Genomic DNA, 23,140 nt, shown 5'->3' with positions numbered 1-23,140 from the left:
AGTCAACTTGAGCAACTGGTAGGGGAACCTGACTTTGTTCTCCCCAAATATTTTTTGTCTGATGATTTCCTACCTCTGCATTCTATAACATAACCATCTCCTTTAAAGGATTTCTTGGGCCTATGACATCCCCTTTGCTTCAGCCCCACTGTACCACAGCAAAATTGAATCATTTAAGTAAGAGTTAAGTCTCTTACTAATGGTTTGTTTCTAAATAATGTGGATAAGGACTTTTGTTATAAGAATCAATGGCAAGAATAAAGCCATCCTCATGGAGTGGGACAGTTTTTAGGGCCTAGGATAAAGTCATTTTTCTAAAACAGAAGATTTTATGCCATATCTAGACAAAGGAGTTAAGTATTTCTCTTGAACAACAGACAAAATAGAATGTAAAGAAATCAACGAATGCTCATCCACAGTGCCAAGGTAGCAGCTCTGGGAGATTTGAGGTCTCTCAGTCTAGATTCTAATTCATTCAAAAGGAAGTGTAATAGATACCACAGTAAAAGAAAAGCCAAGAAACTTAGATCCAATTTCTAGTTTCGCAACTTAATTGCTGAGTGACCCTGAACAAGTCACTTCACCTCTAGAGCTTCAATTTCCTTATCTGTAAATTGAGAAAACAATTATCAATCTGCCTCCCTTATAAAGCTGTTATGAAGATTAAATTAAAGAATGCTGACAAAGCACTTTATGAATGTTACATATAATATATATTGTAATATCTAATACATAATGTAAAACGTTAAATAATCAGGTGAAGCACTGACTCTTAGCTCTGTTACTTGCTTAAGATTCAAAGGATGAAAAATTGAGATTTTATGAGACAATATAAACTTTTGGGGGAAAAGGCATGTTATACACTTAGTTTTAACAGTCAAGCTTATGCTAACAAAGGTCTTTTTTTTAGGTTGGTCTACAGAAGAAAGGTTTAGAGTTTTTCTTCTCCTCTCCCCTTCCCTGTTCTGATTCCCAGAAAAACTTGGCTGGAAAAGGCAGCCTAAAGCAGAAGCAGCCAAGAACTAGAAAAGTTACTCAACTAACCAAAACAAGCAAAATATTTACTGAGGTCCTACTATGTGCCTGGTACTTTAAAAGGAAATGACAGGGGCAGCAAGGTGACCCAGTGGATAGAGCACCAGCCCTGGAGTCAAGAGTACCTGAGTTCAAATTTGACCTCAGACACTTAATATTACTTAGCTGTGTGGCCTTGGGCAAGCCACTTAACCCCATTTGCCTTGCAAAAACCTAAAAAAAAAAAAGGAAATGACAGACTGAACTCCCCATGCATGTAGGCCTGTATAATGAAGAGAATCATCCCATTATATCAAGTTTGCTTAAGGGCTCTGGGAGAGAGAAAGGCATAAAGTTTCCACTGAAGAGCTAGCTGTGACTCAAGAAAACAGCCACTATCATGTGTGCTAGAAAGACTTTCAACTGTTTCCTCCCACCCCCACCTCCATCCCCAGCCACCCAAATTCCTGACATCTCCATGAATGATTAACTTTCAAATAATCTTGCCTACCTACCAAATAGCTAGAGACCTATCACAGGGCTTGTTCCATGGTATATAAAACTTCCTAACAATCACAGCTGATCAAAAAAAAATGAACTGTTTCAAGGGGTTCTGCATCACTATAGGCCTTTAAGAAGTCATTTGAATATTTTTAGGAACTATTGTAAATTGTATCTAAAACTTAGGGAGAAGTTAGGTCAGGTGGCCTCTAACCACCCTTCTTGATCTGAAATTCTGAAAATTTATGATGCTCTCTTGAGTTCTCAATTCAGACCAAATGGGCAAGAGCATTTACAACACATATATTTCAACTATAAATTCTCTTGTAATGCCTTACCATAGTGACACTGAGCTCTCTGGGGTTGTACCACAGAGTTCAAAATGTAGCATGTTCAACCTGGAAAAGGTTGCTTATATTATTTTTTATTTATTTAAGGCAATGAGACTAAGTGACTTGCCCAAGGTCACAACTAGGTAAGTAAGTATCTGAGGCTGAATTTGAACTCAGGTCCTCCTGACTCCAGGGTCAGTGCTCTATCCATTGTGCCACCTAGCTGCCCCTAAAGGTTGTTTAATCTTCTGAGGACTAACCTACTTAAGGTCAAAAAAGTTCATTACTAGGAGACTGATGAGAAGCAAATCAACCTTTTAAACCATAAAACTCATTAAGACAGTCTAACCCAAAAATCACATGAATCATATAAATATCTTTTATAGGCTATTCTAATAATCATAGCAGTTTCATGTTGCCACTTCAAAGTTCGCAAAACACTTCTCTTCACAAGAATTCTACCCTATCCATTTTGCACTTGAAGAAACCAAAACTAGGGGAGGTGAAGTGACATACATGCTCAGGATCACAAAGCTAGTAAACATTAGACCCAAGATGGGAACTCAGTTCCTCTACCAGTGCTTTGATATCATATTTAGATGTTGGTTATAAAAAGCATATCCTCAGCCTGCAACAGTTTCTCCAAAGGCTGATATCCCTTTGTGAGGAAGGCTTTTTGGCTTCCTGCAGGCAACTGCTCTACTTGGTGTAGAGAAATATGACCTAAGCCTAAAAAAATTTCTAGATAGTTTCAACTTCTATGTGATTCCAATTCAACTTCAGCAGAGAAGGAAAGAAAAGGAAAATGTCATGAAAGATGTGACCGGTCTGGATTTTACCTTTATTTTGTCACATTTGTAGATCACAACCTCTGGGAAGTTTCCCTGTCTGCATCATATCATCTGCCTTTTTCCCACTATGTGAGGAGGAGATCAGAATTTGTAAGAATGAATTGGAATATGTAAAAATCCTTAAGTTTCAGAGTAAAAATATCAGTGATGTGATGAAGATATGTATGTAGAAGCTGCTACTAAGTGAGACTCCTGGAAATGCTCTGAAGATTAAATTAAATGAGTAATTAAAAAAAAATCTGGACCAGCTAACTACAAATCAGCTTGAACATGGGAAAAATAATAATGTAATTATTAATGATATAATACATGCAAACTTTAAAACTTACAGAACAGTTATATTATTATTATTACTATTAAATGTTAGAAGATTCAAATTCACATTTTCTTACTCCAGATGGCATTAATTCAGTATTTCTTCCTCCACCCCTTCACATCCCCCAAACAAACTATATAGATGAAACTAAGTTAAAATTAAAATCAAGAGAAAGATTTAAAATAAAAAACAAGGGGCGGCTAGGTGGCACAGTGGATGGAGCACCAGCCCTGGAGTCAGGAGTACCTGAGTTCAAATCCAGCCTCAGACACTTAATAATTACCTAGCTGTGTGGCCTTGGGCAAGTCACTTAACTCCATTTGCCTTGCAAAAAAAACCTAAAAAATAAAAAATAAAAAACAAGCATCCCAAAGGCCAACAGCCTGAGCAAAGAATGAGTAAGGAGTAAAAGAGAGGCTTTAACTAAGTGATAGGATTGGGGTCATGAGCCTGGTAAATAAAATTTTGGGTGTGATTCATTACAACCCTATACAAATATAGTCCATAAAGTACTGTAATTGATACTGAACATACAGACCTGAGTATATACATCCAAAGGAGTGTTATTCACTCTAAAGCAGAACTCATATTCCAGCAATGCAGTCCCTAATCAAAACTGCTATAATTATTCTTTGGGATCAGCCATCAGAGCACATTCTTTTGCATTTCTACATCAGCAGTAAATCTCTATCCTCCAAGGGTGAATTTTCATTTGTAAATGATCAAAAGTCACTTGAAGAATAAGGAAGAGGTCAAACTAAGTAATCCCAGAATTGTAGTTATGGAAAGTCATCTAATCAACCAATCAATCAACAAGCCCTGAAGATACAAAGAAAAAGGGAAAACAGCCCCTGCCCCCAAGGAGCTTGGATCCTAATGCATAAACAGACTAGATATATACAAAGGAAATACAAAGTAACCACTGAGAAACTGGGGAACCCCAGAGGAATTTCCTCTGCCAAAGGAGGCTCTCCAAAGGACATGAGGACAAGAGGTAAAGGTGAGAAGCAAGTCAAATGCACATGTACTGGAAAGGGAGATAGAGTATAGTATGTGTGAGGAACAAGAGGCAGATCAGCATGACTGGAAAAGTAGAATGTGGGAAGCAAAATCATATGTATGTAAAAAGGAGAAGCCCAAGTGATAAAGAGTTTTACATACCAAAAGGAAATTCATATTTCTGACGATTTAGGAAAATCACTGGTTTTGGGGAAAAAAATAAAGTGGTATGGAGGCTGGACTGAAGTGAGGAGAGCTGAATGAGGGAGGCTTCTGCAATAGATAAGGCATAATGTGGTTTCTATGGCTGGTGGGGCTGGGGTGAGAATAAGGAATCTAAGATGATGACAAGCCTGTAAATTGGGGTGACTCAAAGGATTCTGGTGCCTTTGAGAGCTGAAAGGAAATTTGTAAAGGAGTGAGTTTGGGGAAAAGACAAGAATTGTTTTGGACCTACTGAATGTGTAGTTAAAATTAAAAATGTCCAGTAAGTCAATATAAGCATTTAGTAAATATCTGCCAGACACTGTACTAAAGGTAGGGGATACTTAACAGAAGGAAGCCACTAGGATTAAGAGGGAATGGGAAAGCTTCCTTTAAAAGATTTGATTTTAGTTGGAACTTGAGGAAAGTCAGGAAAGGCAGAAGGCAGAGATGAGGAGGGGGACATGGCAGAGAAAATGCCAAGAGCTGAGGTAAGTGTCATGTCCATGGAGCAGCCAGGAGGGGCCAGTGTCCCTAAACTGAAAAACAGTCCATGTCAGACTAAAGTAGAAAGAGAAGGAAGACTGGAAAGGATAGGTTGGATTTTGAAGGACTTCTAAAGTCAAACCCAGAATTTTGTATTTAATTCTGGAAACGATGAGAAGCCCCTGGAGTTTATTGGGGATGGAGGGGTCAGTAATAAGAGATTTAGGAACCTTAGGAAAATCACTTCAGAGGCTGAATGGAGAGAGCTTTGAGGTAGTCTGACCTTCAGCAGAGGGGGGGTCATATCAAAGGACAGGAAGGGCATATTCCAAAAATGTTATAAGTATAAAACTGACAGTCTTGGCAACAGATTGGATATGGAGGAGAAGAGAAAATGAGTAGTTCAATGTGACTACTAGATTGTGAGCCTGGGGGACTGAGAGGATGGTGGTAACTTCGACAGTAATAGAGAAGCTTGGAAGGAAAAAGATTTGGGGGAAAGATAGTAAGTTCACTTTTGAACATGTTGAGTTTAAAATGTCAACTAGACATCCAGTTCAAAATGTCTGAAAGGTAGATGAAGATTAGAGAAGAGTTATCCAAAGAGGTTAGGACAAGATAGATAGCTTTGATAATCATTATCATAGAGAAAGTAATTAAATCAAACCTACACCTAAATAAGGCAAAACACTAGAAATAATTACTAGTACTAAATTGGAACCAACAGCTATACCCTCAACCTATGCAATATTTATAATAAGGTAAATTCAGAGGCCTAATACCTCTGATTGATTAAGAAATATTGCTGAGTTTAGGAAAAAAGGTAGTAGTATAGACATCAGGGTCCCCCCAAAAAGGTCCTTTAAGAATGACCTAAGAGCTCCTCTCAGCAGTTCAGCAATCAAAAGACAATTCTAGAGACCTGCTATGGAAAATGCCATTCACATCCAGAAGAAAAAACTATGGAGTCTGAATATAGAGCAAAGCATACTATGTTCACTTTTTAAATTTTCTTTTCTGTTTCTTTCTTTCTTTCTCAATGTCTTTTTCACCCTTTGTTCTAATTCCTCTTTCATAATATAACTAATATGGAAATATGTTAAACACAATTGTATATGTACAACCTTTATGAGATTGTTCACTGCCTCGGGGGAGCGGGGAAGGAAGGAAAGATGACAGAAAAATGTGGAACTCAAAAGTTGCAAAAGGATGAATGTAGAAAATTACCTTAGTATGTAATTTTGGGGGGTAAAATGAGCTAAGGATTACAATGGAGAATTCCTAAAGGATAATAAGACATCTTTACCCCCAATATCCTCTTCCATTGAGGTCAAAAGCCCTCTATACCCTGTCTGAGAGAGTAATATGAAAAAAAGGCTGCTCAGTTTTCAGAAATGTGCTTCATAATTTAAATGCTCCCTGAAAACAAACTACTGGAAAACAGCAACCAAAACCAATCAAACAAAAACCAGCTATCCAACAAAGCCTACTCCTGGGTCCTCATCTGAATCATCCTCCCAGGCCAGCCAAGTCTTGAGTGTACTTCAGTCAGGCAGCAAGACTTCCAGATGGTAAGAAGAGGCCAGGAGCAGCTGGACTAGTCTAAGGGGTAATCCCTGGGGGGAATATACTATGGAAAAGACAAGTGTAGCCCTCGAGTCCAGAAGAAGGAGCTTCAGAGACCATAGAAAGCACTTTTAAGAGCATAAAGCCTGAGAGGGTGACAAAAACCACCAGAAATCCTGGTGTGCACTCTTATCTAGTTCCCAAGCTAGTTCTAACTTTTAAATGTTTAAATGATCATCTCAAAAGAGAAAACACAAACTGAGAAGCCAAAAAACATAATCATAAAGTTTCCTCATGCTCTCAGCCTTAGAAGCTGTACCATAAGGGCAGTTATACCCCTAAACCAGGAGGTAACAAGATGGATCAATGCATAGTATGATGGACTTGAAGTCAGGAGGGCCTGAGTTCAAAACCTACCTCAGAAATCTATTAGTTGTATAATCCTAGGCAAATCATTTAACCTCTCTTTGCTTCCATTTCTTCATATGTTAAATAGGTAATAATAACATTCAAATGCCAGTTATTGAGGTTCAAATGAGATAATATACATAAAGTACTTTGCAGAGCTTAAAATGTCATATAAATGCTAGCTATTATTATATCATTATCATTAGAGGCAGAGAACAGTTTTGGTTGTCTCCTCAGAACATGACCTGCTGTACTTCATTCTGAAGGTAAGAAACTGTTCAAAGACTTGAATTGAGGATTCACTATGATCAAAGGGAACTTCTACTAGAACCTCTTAGGAGAGGCAAGGTAAATCCAGTCCCATGTTATTAATTTCAGGTAAAATTCCAAGACTTCTCTGAGTACTCACAACCACTCCACAAATCAGATCTAAAACTATTAGAGCTAAGGTCTTCCAATATGTCTGCCCCATGCTACATGTAAAATTTCTGATAAATCAGTTTCCTAAGAGATCTGGACCAGACAACTACTAATATTTCTTCCAACTCTAAATACATATAATAATAATAGAGGTCCAGTGAAGGCTAGAGGCATTCCTCTACAATATCGCCCTAAACACATGTAAGAAGGTTCATCAGTATAAGACAAGCATATCATCTTAATTCCAAGACATGGAGCCTGTAACTAGACCCCAACCCAGATGGGTTGTTACTCAGCAGTACTAGCTGAGGAAGGGTTGACAAAAAAACTTAAAAAGTTAGATCCCATACCAGAAAAGAGTACTAAATTATTGCAAAAGATGAGAGCTGTGCCATGCATTTGGTCAGGTCTAATAACCAGAAGTGCTCCCCCTTCCCAGAGTCTAGTTTCAAAGCTCTAAGCTCCCGAAACATCAAGCCACTGTGCCTAGCACACAATAAGTAAAGAATACATGTTTACAAATTGATTGATTGATTGATTGGAAATGCCTTCATGGAAAGAAAGAGGGAGTGATTCTGGATCAAAACAACTCTATAAAGGAAGTTCAAAGACAATCCCCTTTCCTCTAGACCATCTGTGAAAGGAGGATGAAGGAAGATCTCTGAGACCTAAGGATGCCAAATCCAATTCACAAAGACCTTTAACATATAAAGCACCAAGAAACGAGGTTGTACACTCCCAATTTTCAATAAACAAAAAAAAGTCACTCAGCCAGCTGCCGTTGTCCATTCCACCTTGAGAAAACCCAGCAAAAGGAAGAAAGGCCTAGAATAAGGGGAGAAAGCTTGTCAAAGAGAACCCTGAGATTTCTGCTCCAGGCCTCTTCTTCCCAGGAGCAGGCAGGTTAATTAGGCTTGGCAACTAGCAACCCCAAAGGGTATTTCTGCCACTAGGCTTATTAGCACAGGGAAGAGAGGGCTCCTGCTGCTGAGTAGGCAGTATGCCCAGCAAACCAGAAGAGCTCCTTTGTAGATAGGAAATGTAGAAAGAAAGAGAAGTCCTTGTCTGAGCTATGGGGTAAGTTCCAACCTTCCCCAGCAATCTACTCCTATCCCCAATATGGTCCAGACTTCTGGATTGAGAGAGACCCTCCCTTCCTCTCCTCCCCCCCACAACAGCTCTCAATCTCACTTCCACCCACCTGTTTCTAAGACTAGACAGAGGAACCCAAGCCTGAACTACATGCTTTACCAAGAAAGATATAAGCAATATAAATACACCATTCCCTTGTCCACCTCCTTCAAAGATTTGTTTACCCTTTGTGCAATACTTCCACTGCACTGTCAGTTTGTCCATCTGCACTCCCCCCCCATTTGTATACATTTGTGCCTATCTGTCTCTGACTATCTCTCGCTCATAAACATACATTCAGGGGGCAGCTCTGTGCCCAAAATCTTGATCACAGATGCAAGAAAGTTAATGACAAATGCCTAGTAGGAAACAAAAGGAGGGAGACAGGAGGCTAAGGGAAAGTGGAAAGAAGTTTTCATTCATTTTCTGTCTGGATAAACCCCTGCCTCCCATAAAGAGCTCTGCTCTACTCACTTGGCCAGAGTACATTCTTCTCATCTATGGTCAGTGAACAGTTTGCCATGGAAGCAAATAAAAAGATTTCTCCACCTCTAACTTAAAAAAATCCAGGGTTGGCTAGGTGGCTCAATGGATAGCACACTGGCCCTGGAGTCAGGAGTACCAGAGTTCAAATCCGACCTCAGACACTTAATAATTACCTAGCTGTGTGGCCTTGGGCAAGTCACTTAACCCCATTTGCCTTGCAAAAACCTAAAAAAAAATCCTTTTAATATCTTTGTTTTGTTCTCTCTCAAGGTGCTCTCATCACTGTCAGCCAGTCCTTCAAGTGGGCTCTTCTCTCTCAGGGTTTGAGTCTCTCTGAAAAAATCAATGAAAAACTACATCTTATGGTGAGGGAGGCTACAGAGTTTGACCAGGATCATAAGACTTTACAACTGGAATCACCTTAAAGGTCATCCCTCATTTTATGCCTGATAAAATAGAGACTCCTTCCTCCCCCAAGAAGTAAAATGACTTGCTTGCCCTGAGTCAAAGAACTCCATTCCAATGGAACAAAATCAGAATTTAAAAATAGGTCTCTGTCTAATACTGTTCTTTTAACAGAACCATAGAGTTTGGCAGCCTCAAAGGAATAGAGTTCCTAAGAACCTGCTACCTCCCTCAAATTAAATTCAAGCTCCAAAGGGACTCCATCTCCCATCTTTCTTTCCCTTCCTCCTTTCACATTTTATCATAACCTCTATTCCTTCTTTGCAAGCAGCTAAACACATACATTATACACTAAGTCTAGACACAAGGGGAGGAAACCCAAGTCCTCAAATACTGCCAAGAACTGAATCTAAATCCTATGGTTCCCCAGACCCCTGGATCTGCCATAGGCATGAGAGCAAAGGTCCTAAAACTTTCCAATACCTCTCAAGTTGTTGAGACCTTCCAGGAACTTCTGGTACTTGACAGCGTTCATTCCCTGCCCGACTACCTTGGCTCAGTGGCAAAAAGTAGGTACCATGGTTCAGTGATAAATGAGGTAAGCACCAGGGAACTAGAAACAGTTCAACTCCAGATCCTCCTCTCGGTTACCAGTAGTCCCCAGGAACTGGACTTTGAACACACTTACTAGTGACGTCACCAGGGGAGCCTCATTGCTTTACAATCCTTTGTGTGCCCTCATTTGCTGCAGTGAGCGGAAATACCTCCCTGGTTGAGGCCACCACCCCCCACTTTGTGCAAATGAGCCACAACAGCTTCTGCCTATCATATAGCACCTTCCCTCTCCAGACCCCAGCCCAGTCTCCCTCCCTCCACGGAGAGAAGTGATTGCTGGATTCCATGGTCCTATGCAGGACTAACCACAAACACACATGCTAAAAAAAAAAAAATGCTGATAAAGCTGTAGAAATCACCTAACAATCTGAATGTTCTTAGATCTTCACCTCCACCCCCAATCAATAAGCATGCTTTTTTTCTCTGCTCATTGGCCACAATAATTGTTGGGCAGAAGTCTGGAGTTGCTCAGCAAACAAGGCAAGAAAAATATTTTGACCAAAACAAAAAACAAAAAAACCACCATTTGCATGGGAGACAAGAAACAGGAATTTTAGTTCTCATTCCAATTAACCAAATTCAATGAGTGACCCTTAAAGGAGTCCCCTTCCTTTCTAAGGGCCCCAGTTTCCCATCTCTAAAATAAAAGGGTTCTACGAGCTCACTTCTTTTAAAGTCTCCTCCAGCTTTAGAGCACCAAACTTTGATTCAGAAGAAGCCAAATGAATCTGTACTCTCTAAATCTCAGTTTCCTCCTCATAATGGACTATCTTAAAAGACTGATTTGAGGAAAGTGCCTTTAAACCTTTAATGAACTATAGAAACGTGATTTATTAATATTAGACTTGAACCTTGTCACCCTGCTAAGCAGACACTGTTACATTCATCAAATACAAAGGGCAAGTGGAGATGTACCCATTTTACAGATGGCAAATATTCATGATGACAGAGGTTCTGAAGTTACTTGTCTTTACTCATGGATATAGTTGTTTTAACTCAATAGAATGTGAACCCCTTGATGACACAGACTCTTCCACTCTTTGTCTTTGCACAGTATTCTCCCAGTTCCTAGAGAAATAGTTTTCATAAATGAGGATAGAAAACACTCAAGAAATTCCAGAACAGAGGGGCACTTTGGTGACACAGTGGATAGAGCACCAGTCCTGGAGACAGGAGGACCTGAATTCAACAGCCTCAGACACTTAATTATCTAGCTGTGTGACCTTGGGCAAGTCATTTAACCCCATTGCCTTAAAAAAAAAGCCTTAAGGAATTCTAGAGCAACATGGCTGCAGCTCAAATCATCCTAAAATACTAAAGGTAAAAACTGTGCTAAGATTTGGGGAACAATGTACTTGAAAGAGCAAATATCACTTCCTTTTAATGGAAAAACAGGCAGAGGGTTTAGGATCAAAGGACTTTTCAACTTAGTAATAATTTCTTCATTTTATAGAGAATGATTTGTTCAATCACACATCTAGTAAGTAAATGAAATGAAATTCAAATCTTAATCTCTTGACTTCAAATCTAGTACCCTTCCCATAACACAAATACTGCATTTTCACCATCTCTAGCCTCTGTTCCTATGGATTTACTTGATACACTTCATGATCTAACCCAACCAAAATATTCTCTGATCAGCCCTGTCCTCTCTTGCTCCTGTGACGTTATTTACTGTTTCCCATCTCTGAATGCCATCTTTTTCTTTTTGAAATTCAAATGCTAGTTCTTTCAAGAAGCCTTTTCTGATTTCCTTCTCTATTATATAAAACTACTTGCAATTTACTAATTCATTATTGTGTATCTGCATCTGAGTTTTATTCTTATACTGACCTGTAATATTCATGAAGGCAGGAGCCAGATCTCATCTGAAACTATCTGAAACTGTCTATACAGGTCCTATTAAGTGGTGTGCTCATTATCTCACATAATCATTGAGTGAAATTTAAAAAGAAGTCAGCAATATGAGCTAGGGCATGGTTTAACATACAATCTTCCAGGGCAGCTAGGTGGTGCAGTGGATAAGCACCAGCCCTGGAGTCAGAAGTACCTGGGTTCAAATCTGGTCTCAGACACTAATAATTACCTAGTTGTGTGGCCTTGGGCAAGCCACTTAACCTCATTTGCCTTGCAAAAAAAAAAACAAAACAAAAAATAACATGCAATCTTTTTTTTGTGTTCTGCTATGTATAGGGAAATGCTCTTTCTTATGCATTAATTTTTAATATCCTCCTAGTAATCTCCCTGCACACTATAAAATTAATCTTCCTAACACAAGTCTAATCATTTCTATGCACAAAAGTCTTCTTTCCCCCACTGTCTGACAAATCTGAACTCCTTAACTAGCATATAAAGTCCTCCAAAGTCTTCATCTAATTTCCTTATTCAGCCTTTTTACTTGCTGCTTTTCTCTTCATATTGTCTACATTTCAGTCAACCTGGACCCTTAGAATTGTAGGACTTAGAAGATCTTCAAAGACCCTTTCATTTCAAAGCCCAACCTTCCAGTTTTACAAAAGAAAATAAAGTCCAGAGAAGTTAAATGCTTTAGAGTATCATACAGATGTCCATTCCTCTTCTTACTTACCAGAAGCAATCTTTGTGAGAAGCAATACAGAATAATGGATAGGATGCTAGACAGAGAATCAAGAGAGCTATGTTTAAATCCTACCTTTGGCATTTAAAAAGAACCAAACCTATTTGATTCTCATTTGTTCATCTGAAAACAGGGGTATTGTAGGAAGAAATAATATACCTGAAGTGCTTTGCAAACTTTAAGTACTTTATGAATATTATGAATATCTCTCCTCTAAAATCTCTTAATACTTTATCTTGTCAGCATTGACAAGATTTATTTTATCACATTATACTTTTGTGTGATTTTGTCATTTGATATTATTAAGGATAAATGACAACATAGGGTAAAGACTTGACTTGCACAAGAATTAGATTTAAGTGAGACAAAGTTGCCCAGTCACCAGCCTCACTTTTTCTTCCAGAATCACTGAAGTCCAGGAGCAGGACAAAAGTCTAGAGTAGTAATTGCTGCCTGGGGATGCAGTAGATGATCTTGGCATTGTCTGACCAAGCTCTAAGCACTCCACACTACCTGCTCCAGCTGCTTTCATGACTATTGAAACAAATTGTTCTCAATTACCCATTCCACCAGAGGAAGTCTTGACAAGGTCAGTTGCCCTCAACTTGATTTGGCCCATCTGTTGAGACACTTTTAAAGAGCTATGATAGTTGTTCACATTACAGCTTCTAGGAGCCACAGGTGGCAGGAGGGTGACAGGTAGAGACCAAAAATGGATGAGAAGGGTTTGTCAAGTCTTCACACTAGAAGGGCTGGTCCTCCCTAAACACCCCATTTGCCCTTGGTAAGCTCAAAAGCAAGGACAATGTTTATGCATTTGTATACTTCCTACAGAATAGGCTAGCACAGGAAAATGCATGTGGTTGGCACCTAAGGGTTCACTTTGCTGAACACATTAATCATTATTTCTAAAAAGTCCAGCTGATCACGTAAGCTCTCCAATTAGGCCCCCTACTCTGAAACAGCTTAGACTTTTTTTGAGACATGGCACACAGTTAAGAAAGAGTGGAGAGTACTTAGAATACTTTTTTAAGTACTCTTTGGAGGGGGGGGGGTTGGGGGGGGCTAGGTGGCGTAGTAGAGCACAGGCCCTGGAGTCAGGAGGACTAAGTATTGCTAATACTAGGCCTATAACCCAGAGATCAAAGAAAGACCTCTATGTCTATTTTATTGTAAATATGCAAATCTTTTTAAAGTGGCTAAGAACTGAAAAACTGAAGAGGACCTTTGGAGAAATAACTGAACAAAATTATGGTATGCAAATATAATAAAATACTACCCTAAGAAATGATGAGAGGGATATTTTTCAGGGGAAAAAAAGTAAGAAGCCCAATATGAATTGAAATAAAGTTCACATGGGGGGGAATTGTAAAACTCAAATAATGTCTTTAATAAAAAAACTAAAAATAAATTTAAAAAAAAGAAACAAAGTTCACAAAGCAAGACCCAAGGATAACAATGTATACAATAACAACATTGAAGTAAAACCAAGGATAACAAATTATACAACAATGAAGTAAAGAAACTCTAAAAGTTATTAACAATTCTCATCAAAGCAACAACTAACCATGGTGTCAGAGGCCTAATGATAAAGCTACCCATCTCCTGATAGAGAAGGAATGGAATCAAGATGCAGAGTAAGATATACATTTTTGGATATGACCCATGTGGGAATTTGCTTTGCTTAAATATACACAACTGTTACAAAAGTTTTGTATTTTTTTAACCAAAGGGGGAGGGGAAGGAGAAAAAACAAATGTTTGCTTGTTGAAAATTAAATTAAATTTTAAAAAGTAACAGACAAGTTTGGAAGAGAACACTGAGTTCTAGCGACTAATCAGCTACTCCAATCTGATCTATCCAACCACCTGAGGGAAATCTCTACCAAACCTCAGGAGCCTCATCTGTATAATGAGGAGGTTGAACCATATGATTTCTTTTTTTTTTTTTAAGGTTTTTGCAAGGCAGATGGGGTTAAGTGGCCTGCCCAAGGCCACACAGCTAGGTAATTATTAAGTATCTGAGACCAGATTTGAACCCAGGTACTCCTGACTCCAGGGCCGGTGCTTTATCCACTATGCCACCTAGACACCCCGAACCATATGATTTCTAATGCTATTTCTAACCCAACATCCCAGTTTTCAAATCTAAATTGACCACTTCTCCACATTTTCCTCATGAATCTAAGTTCAAGGGTCATCTTCTATATTAATTATTTCCTGGATCCTCAGCTTGCTAGTAAGATTTCCTAAGAATATTCTGTATGTATCTACTTATGTACATTTTATTCCCTCACCAGATTACAAACTCCTCAGGGGCACTTTTCACTTAAATCTTTGTAATCCTAATACCTAGCATTATGAAAGTACCGAGCACATAGTAGACACTTAATATTTATTTATTGATAGTATAAACTATCAAATAGACAAAACAGCTATTGTAAACAAGTGCTTTCAAAACCTTAAAGCATGATATGAATGTAAGCTATTATTAAACTATTTTTTAATTTGAGTCTTTAATGGCAAACAAACGAAGTTATTGTCTAATTATCCAGGATCCCACTGAACTCTCAAACTCAACAGCCCCCAATAGAAGTTATTATCTTTCCTCCTAAAGTCATCCTTGTTTCAAACCTCCCTATGACAGGACTGGGCACCACTTCTGCTGCTCACTCTCATTCAACCCTAATATCCTTTTAGTTGCCAAGTCTACACCATGTGTCATTCATACAGCTCCAACTCTAATTCAGGACTTTATCCTCTCTCACTTGGACACTGTAATAGCTTTCTCCTTGGTCTCCCACCTCTTGTCTCTCCTCTACCCATTTCTCCATACAGCCACCAAACACAAGTCAGATAAACTGTTCCCTCTAGCTTCTAGGTTCCAACATAATTCCACACCTGTATATGGCCTCATAGGTTACTCATCACCTGACCCCTTACTGTCTTATGCATCCATGGTCTACTAGCTGATCTGCATGCCCAATGTTCCACTCCTCAGCTCACACCCAGCACTACTCCTCAAGTCTACAGAGTCCTCACCACCACCTCATGTTTACATCTGGGAATCCTTATTTTCTTCAAGATTCCATTCCTTGAAGATGCCTTCCCTGACTTTGCAACTCCCACTGCAGCTACTATCATATTTCTTCCCAATAACTTAGTAATCATTTTGTCCTTTTTGGGTTGGGGCTACTTCACTTTGGACAATGTATTTATTAAGTGCCTACTAAGGGTCATACAATGTGCTAGGCCCTGGGGATACAAATACAATAAAAGAGATGATCTCTACTTGCAAGAAGCTTATGGCTCATTCACTGATTGAGATCTTATTTGTATTGTACTTTCTATAACTGGAGTATAAGCTTCCTAAACAAAGAGTTGATCCTATAATTGCATCTCCTATAGCATCCAGCACAGTGCTAGGTTAAACAATGACTAATCATTGTTTAAGGGCAAATGCTTAAACCCTGATCTCACTAAAACTACCTGTGTAACCTTCAACAAGTCAATTCATTACTTTGGATTTGTGTTTTCTAACTTGCAAAACTCGAAAGTTAGATCAGATGATATTAAGGGTCCCTTTCCAGCTCTAAATCCTATGATGCTAAGAATATACAAGTGCCAGGGGTGAAGGGAGTTGAGAACAAAGGTGCCCAAGAGTGGGGTAGGAGGACAGTGCCAGGAGAATTAGTTTAGATGTTAATGCCACTATAAAAGTATACAAGATGGGGGCGGCTAGGTGGCATAGTGGATAAAGCACCGACCCTGAAGTCAAGAGTACCTGGGTTCAAATCCGGTCTCAGACACTTAATAATTACCTAGCTGTGTGGCCTTGGGCAAGCCACTTAACCCCGTTTGCCTTGCAAAACCCTAAAAAAAAAAATTTCAAGAGACTCTTCCTACCTCAGAGGAGGAAAGTTGTCCAGATGACAAGAATCTGATAGCAGGAGCAACCCAATTTAAAAACAACTAATTGAACTTAGTGTGTTTAAAGGGCTACATATGTTTGTCACTTTCTCTGGATTTCATTACTGAAATTATTCAAAGTCACTTTATTAAACTGAAAAATAAATAGAAACAAAGATGTCTGTGACTGCAGAATAATGAATCCAGCTTGGGCTCTGGCAGGAGAACTGGAGTTTAAGATCCCTTATCTCAGTGGTGGGCCCCTTCCCCAATATTACTGCTTTCCAAAGCACCATGACCCACTCTGTAAGTACCTCATAGATAGTCATTCTTTATCTTACTATCATAACCCACAATATATAGTTGTGAGTGAGTCATGACCTCAGAGTTTAAAGGAATCCTGTCCTGAATCAAGAATACAAAATATGGAAGTCTCTAAGGCTGCACTCCTAGGCAGTACTCTCAGCATAGTTGCTGACAAGAGAAAAACTCCTGTTGTCTTTGATTTTCCCTGTATAGGAACATACATTTAAAACAGAGTGGGAAATGACTAAAAGCAACCAAAAGACAATTATGATCTCAGCACCTAGACAAAGATTTCCAAAAGAGGGAACAGAGGAGTGTACAAGATGTGATCATAAAGCTTCTAGAGCTGCAGAAAAATTATCGCAGAAGTAGAAAATATTATGAAAGGGTGGACTATTTAAATAGTTAAGGCCCTGTTTCAAGACAAAGCATCAGTCATTATTTATGGGAGAAATCACCATTGGGAAAGGCTCTATTTTCTTTGCTAACAACCAACTACCAAATAGCTGCTGAAGGACATAGGAGCCAAAGAGTGATCACACCTCTCCAACCACAGATTTTCAAATCAGTTCCTGTAGTCTTCATTCTAGGAAGCAACCCTACCTGGAAGATGTATCCTGTCAATTGCTTCTGCAGATAAAGCAGTAACAACCTAGGGAAAAAAAGTTTGGGGCACCAAAATTCTTAGTAAGATCAAATGGTTTAACATCAGAAACAAATATAATTTTATCACATTTTTTTATGACATTAAAGATGAAGTATTTCCATCTGCTTTGTTGTTATATCCTAAGGATCATCTGACCTGCAGCTGAAAACTTCCAGAGAAGCAGAAACTGTAACATTGTCTTACTCTTAATATTTGTGTAACCAGTGCTTAACAGAGTGCTTTGCATAGAGAAAACATTTAATAAATGCTTTTTTATTCATTCATTCACTTATTATATGAACTAGTCAAAGGATTGCAGAAAATGTGATATAGAAATGCATTCCAGAAGAGAAGGGAAAAAAGACATCTGAAACAAATAATTAAGAGACTAGACCAAAATCTGTTATGCTTCAACTAAACTCAAAAAGTAGGAAAAGTAAACAAGATCTCAGATGAAGTAAAAGCAAAAATAGAATCAATCAAAAGCAAGAAATAGGGACATTATACTTAAAGATAACATGGACCATAAATTAATATCAATATTTAACATTTATGCAATGAATAGCATTCTGTCTAAATATCTGAAGAAAAAGTTAAACAAATTTCAAAGAGAAATAGTCAGTAAAATTATAATGGTGGTGGTGGACCTCTATGTACACCTTTTCAGATCTAAATAAATCTAACAAAAAAAAATCTACATTCTAAGTTCTTATCTAGCTTTAGAATCCTATGTTATAAAGTTTTTCTTCCTCTCAAACTAATATTATAGCCATTCTTGTTGAATCACAATACCCACTTATATTAATGGAGAGATTTATGGTTCAAGTTCTACACACACACATCTTTTTTGATCCTTCTAACTCCTCTGTAAGGTTGGTAGGAAGTACAAAATATGATCTTAATTTTACATATTAAGAAATTAAGGGGTGGCTAGGTGGTGCAGTGGATAGAGCACCAGCCCTGAAGTCAGGAGTACCTGAGTTCAAATCGGGCCTCAGACACTTAATAATTACCTATCTGTGTGGCCTTGGGCAAGCCACTTAACCCCATTGCCTTGAAAAATCTAAAAAAAAAAAAAAAAAAAAAAAAAAAGTTAGGCTAAGAGGTAAAAGAGGCAATCTTCTCATATTCAGAAAAAAATGAAGGTTTAAGGATTGTCAAAGTCTAACTATCCTCCATTCAAATACATAAGACAGGAGGATAAAGAAACAGAAGCTTTCCTCTCACAAACCAATTTATCAGTTGTTTGTGTTTTTTTCCTGAGGTAAGATTGTTAGTTATCACTGTCATGCCAAAGCAGCTGTTGACCCAGGATAGCAGCATAAAATTTCTCTAGTCACTTAAAAAAAGGCAGACACAAAAAGCAGGTGCTAGATTCAAAGTCCTTTTCTGGTCATGACAAAGATTACTTCCCTCATTGTCTCCTTCTGGCAACAATGTCAGATGGAGAGAGGGTTTAAATTACATCTTGTCCCTCTGGTCTACAAAAAAGAAAATATATACGATGACAATGTGAAGAAAGAGTTCTTCCCAAGGGATGTCTCCAACTTTGAAAGGCTAAGGAACAGAAAACAAAGGGTTTCAAGTCCCAGTAGTTGGTCTGAAGAAGACAAGAATTATGACACTCAAAGATTTTAAAACAAAAAGAATCGGAAGAAGGCATCCAAAACATTGGGTGTGTCCTCTTATAGGAAAGATGGAAAAAATTCTCACAGGCTGAGAAGGCCTGGCAGAGTACCCACAGTAATTAGATCATAGATCAATCAAAGTATCTAGGCAGGGACAACCAGAAAGAATAATGATATCTAATACCCAGGTTCATCTACCCAATTGTACTAAAAAAAGCTATGGCAAAACCACCCTGAAAAAAAGAAGTGCTGGCAGTAAGCAAGAAGCATATTCTGACTAAACTCTATTCCCAAAACCATAGTTTGTGGTTCTGTCAGCAGAATCCTAGATTTTCAAAGTACTATTTGTGTTGTTTATTATTTGGTCATTTTTGGCTCTTTGTGACCCCATTTAGGATTTTCTTAGCAAAGGTATTGAAATGTCTTGCCATTCCTTCTCTAGTTCATTTTACAGATGAAGAAATTGAGGCAGATAGAATTAAGTGACTTGTCTAGGGTCACACAGCTAGCTAAGTCACATACTACTATCCAAACTTCATGCTTGTTTAATAAAGTGTTAAGTTTGCTTCATGTTTGTTTAGTAAAGTGTGATATTTGCCTTGAATTACCTTAATTCTAGGACCTTAGCATTTAGAACTCAAATGGAACTTCTACATCATCTACACTCATTTTAAAGAAAGAAAAACTGAGAAACACAAAGATGAAGTGAATTTTCTAAGATAATAGTCAGCTTCAGAGCTTATTGCAATACCTTATTCCCATTAGAGATAGTTAACACATTGGAAAACAATCAAGATTTGAAAAAGATTCTGGTAACATCAAACACTATGTCAAATAACTCAATAAAATTTAATAATTGCAAAATTAAATTCTCATACTTGTGTTCAAAAAAATCATCCTCATAAGAACAAAACACAGGAGACATGATTAGATGGCAATAGGTGTGAAAAAGATATGAGACTGAAGGAGAAGGAAATTCAAAAGGTAACACAGACAAGTAGTTTTGAAAGTAATAAGATGAATTTATTACATATGTTTTAAAAAGTCAATTGTGTTTTCACTATTATCCTCTGTTTCTGCTCTCTTTTGGATATGGATGTTTTTTCTTTGGGTGTTTGTTATAATCAAAATTTCTTTAAAAAGAGAAAATGTTTTATCAGACTACAAACTCAACATGATTCAAAAATGTGGAAAAGAAGGCAAGAAAGCAAATGCACACTTTGGTTGCAAAAAAACAGAAATATTGGGCGGCTATCAACTGGAACTGTGATGGAGAGATAGTGATTTTTCATTGGACAGATCATATGAAGAGCAATATTGTCAGTTCTGGGCAACACATTTTAGGAATGATGCTCATGAGATCATAGATCAATCAAAGTATCTAGTCAGGGAAATTTTTTTTCCATCTTTCCTATAAGAGGACACACCCAATATTCTGGATGCCTTCTTCCAATTCTTTTTTAGTTTAAAATCATTGAGTATCATTATTCTTGTTCTTTTAAGATCAACTACTGAACTCTAGGATAGGGGAGAACCAAAAGTTCATACTATCTGGAAATTATATGAAGGAATTTGGGTTTAGAGAAAAGAAGATTCAGGGAAACAGTATAGCTCTCTTCAAGTATATGAAGGAATATAGAATAGAAAAAAAGAATTAGACTTATCTTCCTTGGTTCCAAATAGTAGAATTAGAACTAACTGAATGCTGGGTACAAAGAGAAAAATTTGAACTTCATGGAAGAAAAGTTTCCTAATATATGGAGCTATTCCAAAATGGAATGATTTACATTGGGAAGTAATGGGTGCCTTACTCATTTCAAATCTTCAAATAAAACAGGGATGATCATTTGTTGGAAACAGTACTAAACTAGTTAGTCTCTGCAGTCCCTACCACTTCAGATTCTCTGAGTATTGTCATTGTGGAGTAAAATGTTTAGTACACAGTAGAAAATAAGTACTGAACGAATGAATCAAGTTTACAAAATTCCTAAAACAGCTAAAACAAGCTGTGCGAATTGCTGAGAAGGCAGGCAATGGAGTGATTAATCCCAGGTATCCAGTTCTCAGTAGGTCCTTTCAGCTAGGACACATTGAGAAATACCTCACCTGGAGTCTTAATTACACAAGCAGTTAAGGCTCTTTCACCATTTGCAAAATCACAAAATATACTGAAAACCTAGGATAGTTCATAACTGGGATCTTTGAGAGCTAAAGAGATCAGAGAGACTATCCACTCACCAATGAGAATAATTTATAAGGAAGGAGGGAAGAGAGAGAGAGAGAAGGGAAAGACAGAGGCAAAAGAAGGAAGAGTGAGAGGGAGGGGGAATGAGCAAAAGGTAGTGGGAAAGGGACAGGAATGAATGAAACAGAAATGATCCGCCCTTGTCAAGATAACTGATCAGCAGTTTTCAGCTTCCTCCTAGGAAGCAGTAGTCAGCTGCAACTTCTAAATCTACTGAGATGTCTATAGAGATTATATGGTGAAATGGGCAATTTTGAAAGAAAAAAATCCATGGTATCAATAACCACATGAAAAAAATTCCAGATCATTAATAATTTGTTGTTGGGGCAGCTAGGTGGCATAATGGATAGAGCACCGGCCCTGGAGTCAGGAGTTCAAATTTGACCTCAGACACTTAGTAATTACCTGTGTGGCCTTGGGCAAGCCACTTAACCCCATTGCCTTGCAAAAACTAAAAAAAAAAAATTGTTGTTGTTTAATCTTTTTCAGTCATTTTTAATTCTTCATGACCCCTTTTGGGAGATTTTCTTGGCAAAGTTACTGGAGTGGTTTGCCATTTCCTTCTGCAGATCATTTTACAGCTAAAGACTTGCCCAGAGTCACACAGCTATTAAGGTACTGAGGTCAGATTTGAACTTAGGTCTTCCTGATTCCAGGCTAGCACTCTATCCACTGCACCACCTACCAGCCCAGAATTAGGGAATTGCTGGACAAATAATGAAATATGAATAAAATGCAATTACTATTATACCATTAGAAATGAAAACATGGCTCCAGGAAAAGCTGGGAATATTTGTATGAATTGATATATAGTGAAGTAAGCAGAACCAGGAAAACATTTTAGACAATAAATGCATAAACTTTGATAATCAATTCAATGAAAACTACTATTCCAGAAGACCAAAAATTAAGAATCATATCCAATATGAACTGATACAACCATTTTGGAGAGCAATTTGGAACTATGCCCAAAAGTCTATGAAAGTGTGCATATTACCCTTTGATCCAGTAATACCATTCCTAAATCTGTATCCTCAAAGAGATTTTTAAATGAAGAAAGGACCTTATTTGTACAAAAACATTTATAGCTGCTCTTTTTGTGGTGGCAAAGAATTGGAAATTGAAGGGATGCCCATCAATTGGAGAATGACCAAACAAGTTGTAGTATATGATTGTGAAGAAATACTATTGTGCTATATTTCAGAGGAAAAAAACCTAGAAAGACTTAAGTGAACTGATGCAAGTGAGCAGAACCAGCAGAACATTGTACATAGTAATAACAGCAATATTGGGTGACGATCAACTGACAGTAACTTAGCTCTTTTCTCAGCAATACAATGATTCAAGACAATTCCAAAGGATGCTTGATGAAAAATAACCCACCTTCAGAGAAAGAACAATTGAAGTCTGAATACAGATTGAAGCATACAATTTTTCACTTTATTTTATTATGGATTCTTTTTTTTGGTCTTTTTTTTTCAAAAATGGTTAATCTGGAAATATGTTTTATATGACTGCACATGTATAAGCTATTTCAAATTGCTCACTGTCTCAAGGAGAAAGGAAGAAAGCAGAGAATTTGGAACTTGAAATTAAAAAAACAGATGCTAAAAATCGTTTGTATGTAATTGGGGGGAAAATAATGTTTCTCATCCCATCTCCTGAAAATGTGGCAATCAAATTATTATGGAGAATGAGACATACATTTTTTAAAATGATCAATGTAGGAATTTTCCTTGACTATGTACATACAAAGGTTTTCTTTTTCTTTTTTCAATGAAAGGTGAATGTGAGAGGAAGAGATAAATAAATACTTTGTATCTGAAAAATAAAGGTTTTAAAGAAATTTATTTCTTAAAAATAGACTGGGGGTGGCTAGGTGGTACAGTGTGCATAAAGCACCGGCCCTGGAGTCAGGAGTACCTGGGTTCAAATCCAGTCTCAGACACTTAATAATCACCTAGCTGTGTGGCCTTGAGCAAGCCACTTAACCCCATTTGCCTTGCAAAATCCTAAAAAAAAAAAAAAAAAAAAAAAAAATAGACTGCATGAGGAACTCTTACCCAATTCAGAGGCA

General features: G+C 37.8%; 1 protein-coding gene across 13 annotated transcripts in view; it reads right to left on the bottom strand.

The window, feature by feature from the left end:
* Positions 1 to 23,140, bottom strand: part of MACF1 (microtubule actin crosslinking factor 1) — a 392,086-nt gene that overhangs the window by 301,063 nt on the left and 67,883 nt on the right. Inside the window, exon 1 of one of the 13 annotated variants that reach the window (XM_074217603.1) lies at positions 9,603 to 13,323. The exons of the other annotated variants lie outside the window; for them this stretch is intronic. Within the exon in view, the coding sequence (XP_074073704.1) occupies positions 9,603 to 9,654 (52 nt within the window). The 5' untranslated portion in view covers positions 9,655 to 13,323. Of the gene's footprint in view, positions 1 to 9,602; positions 13,324 to 23,140 lie in introns of those variants that run through there. 13 annotated transcript variants of the gene reach the window in all.

Source organism: Macrotis lagotis, chromosome 1, assembly GCF_037893015.1.
Source record: "Macrotis lagotis isolate mMagLag1 chromosome 1, bilby.v1.9.chrom.fasta, whole genome shotgun sequence".
NCBI lineage: Eukaryota > Metazoa > Chordata > Mammalia > Peramelemorphia > Peramelidae > Macrotis > Macrotis lagotis.
The sequence above is the reverse complement of the archived record's forward strand: the minus strand, read 5'-3'. Positions and strand labels throughout refer to the sequence as shown.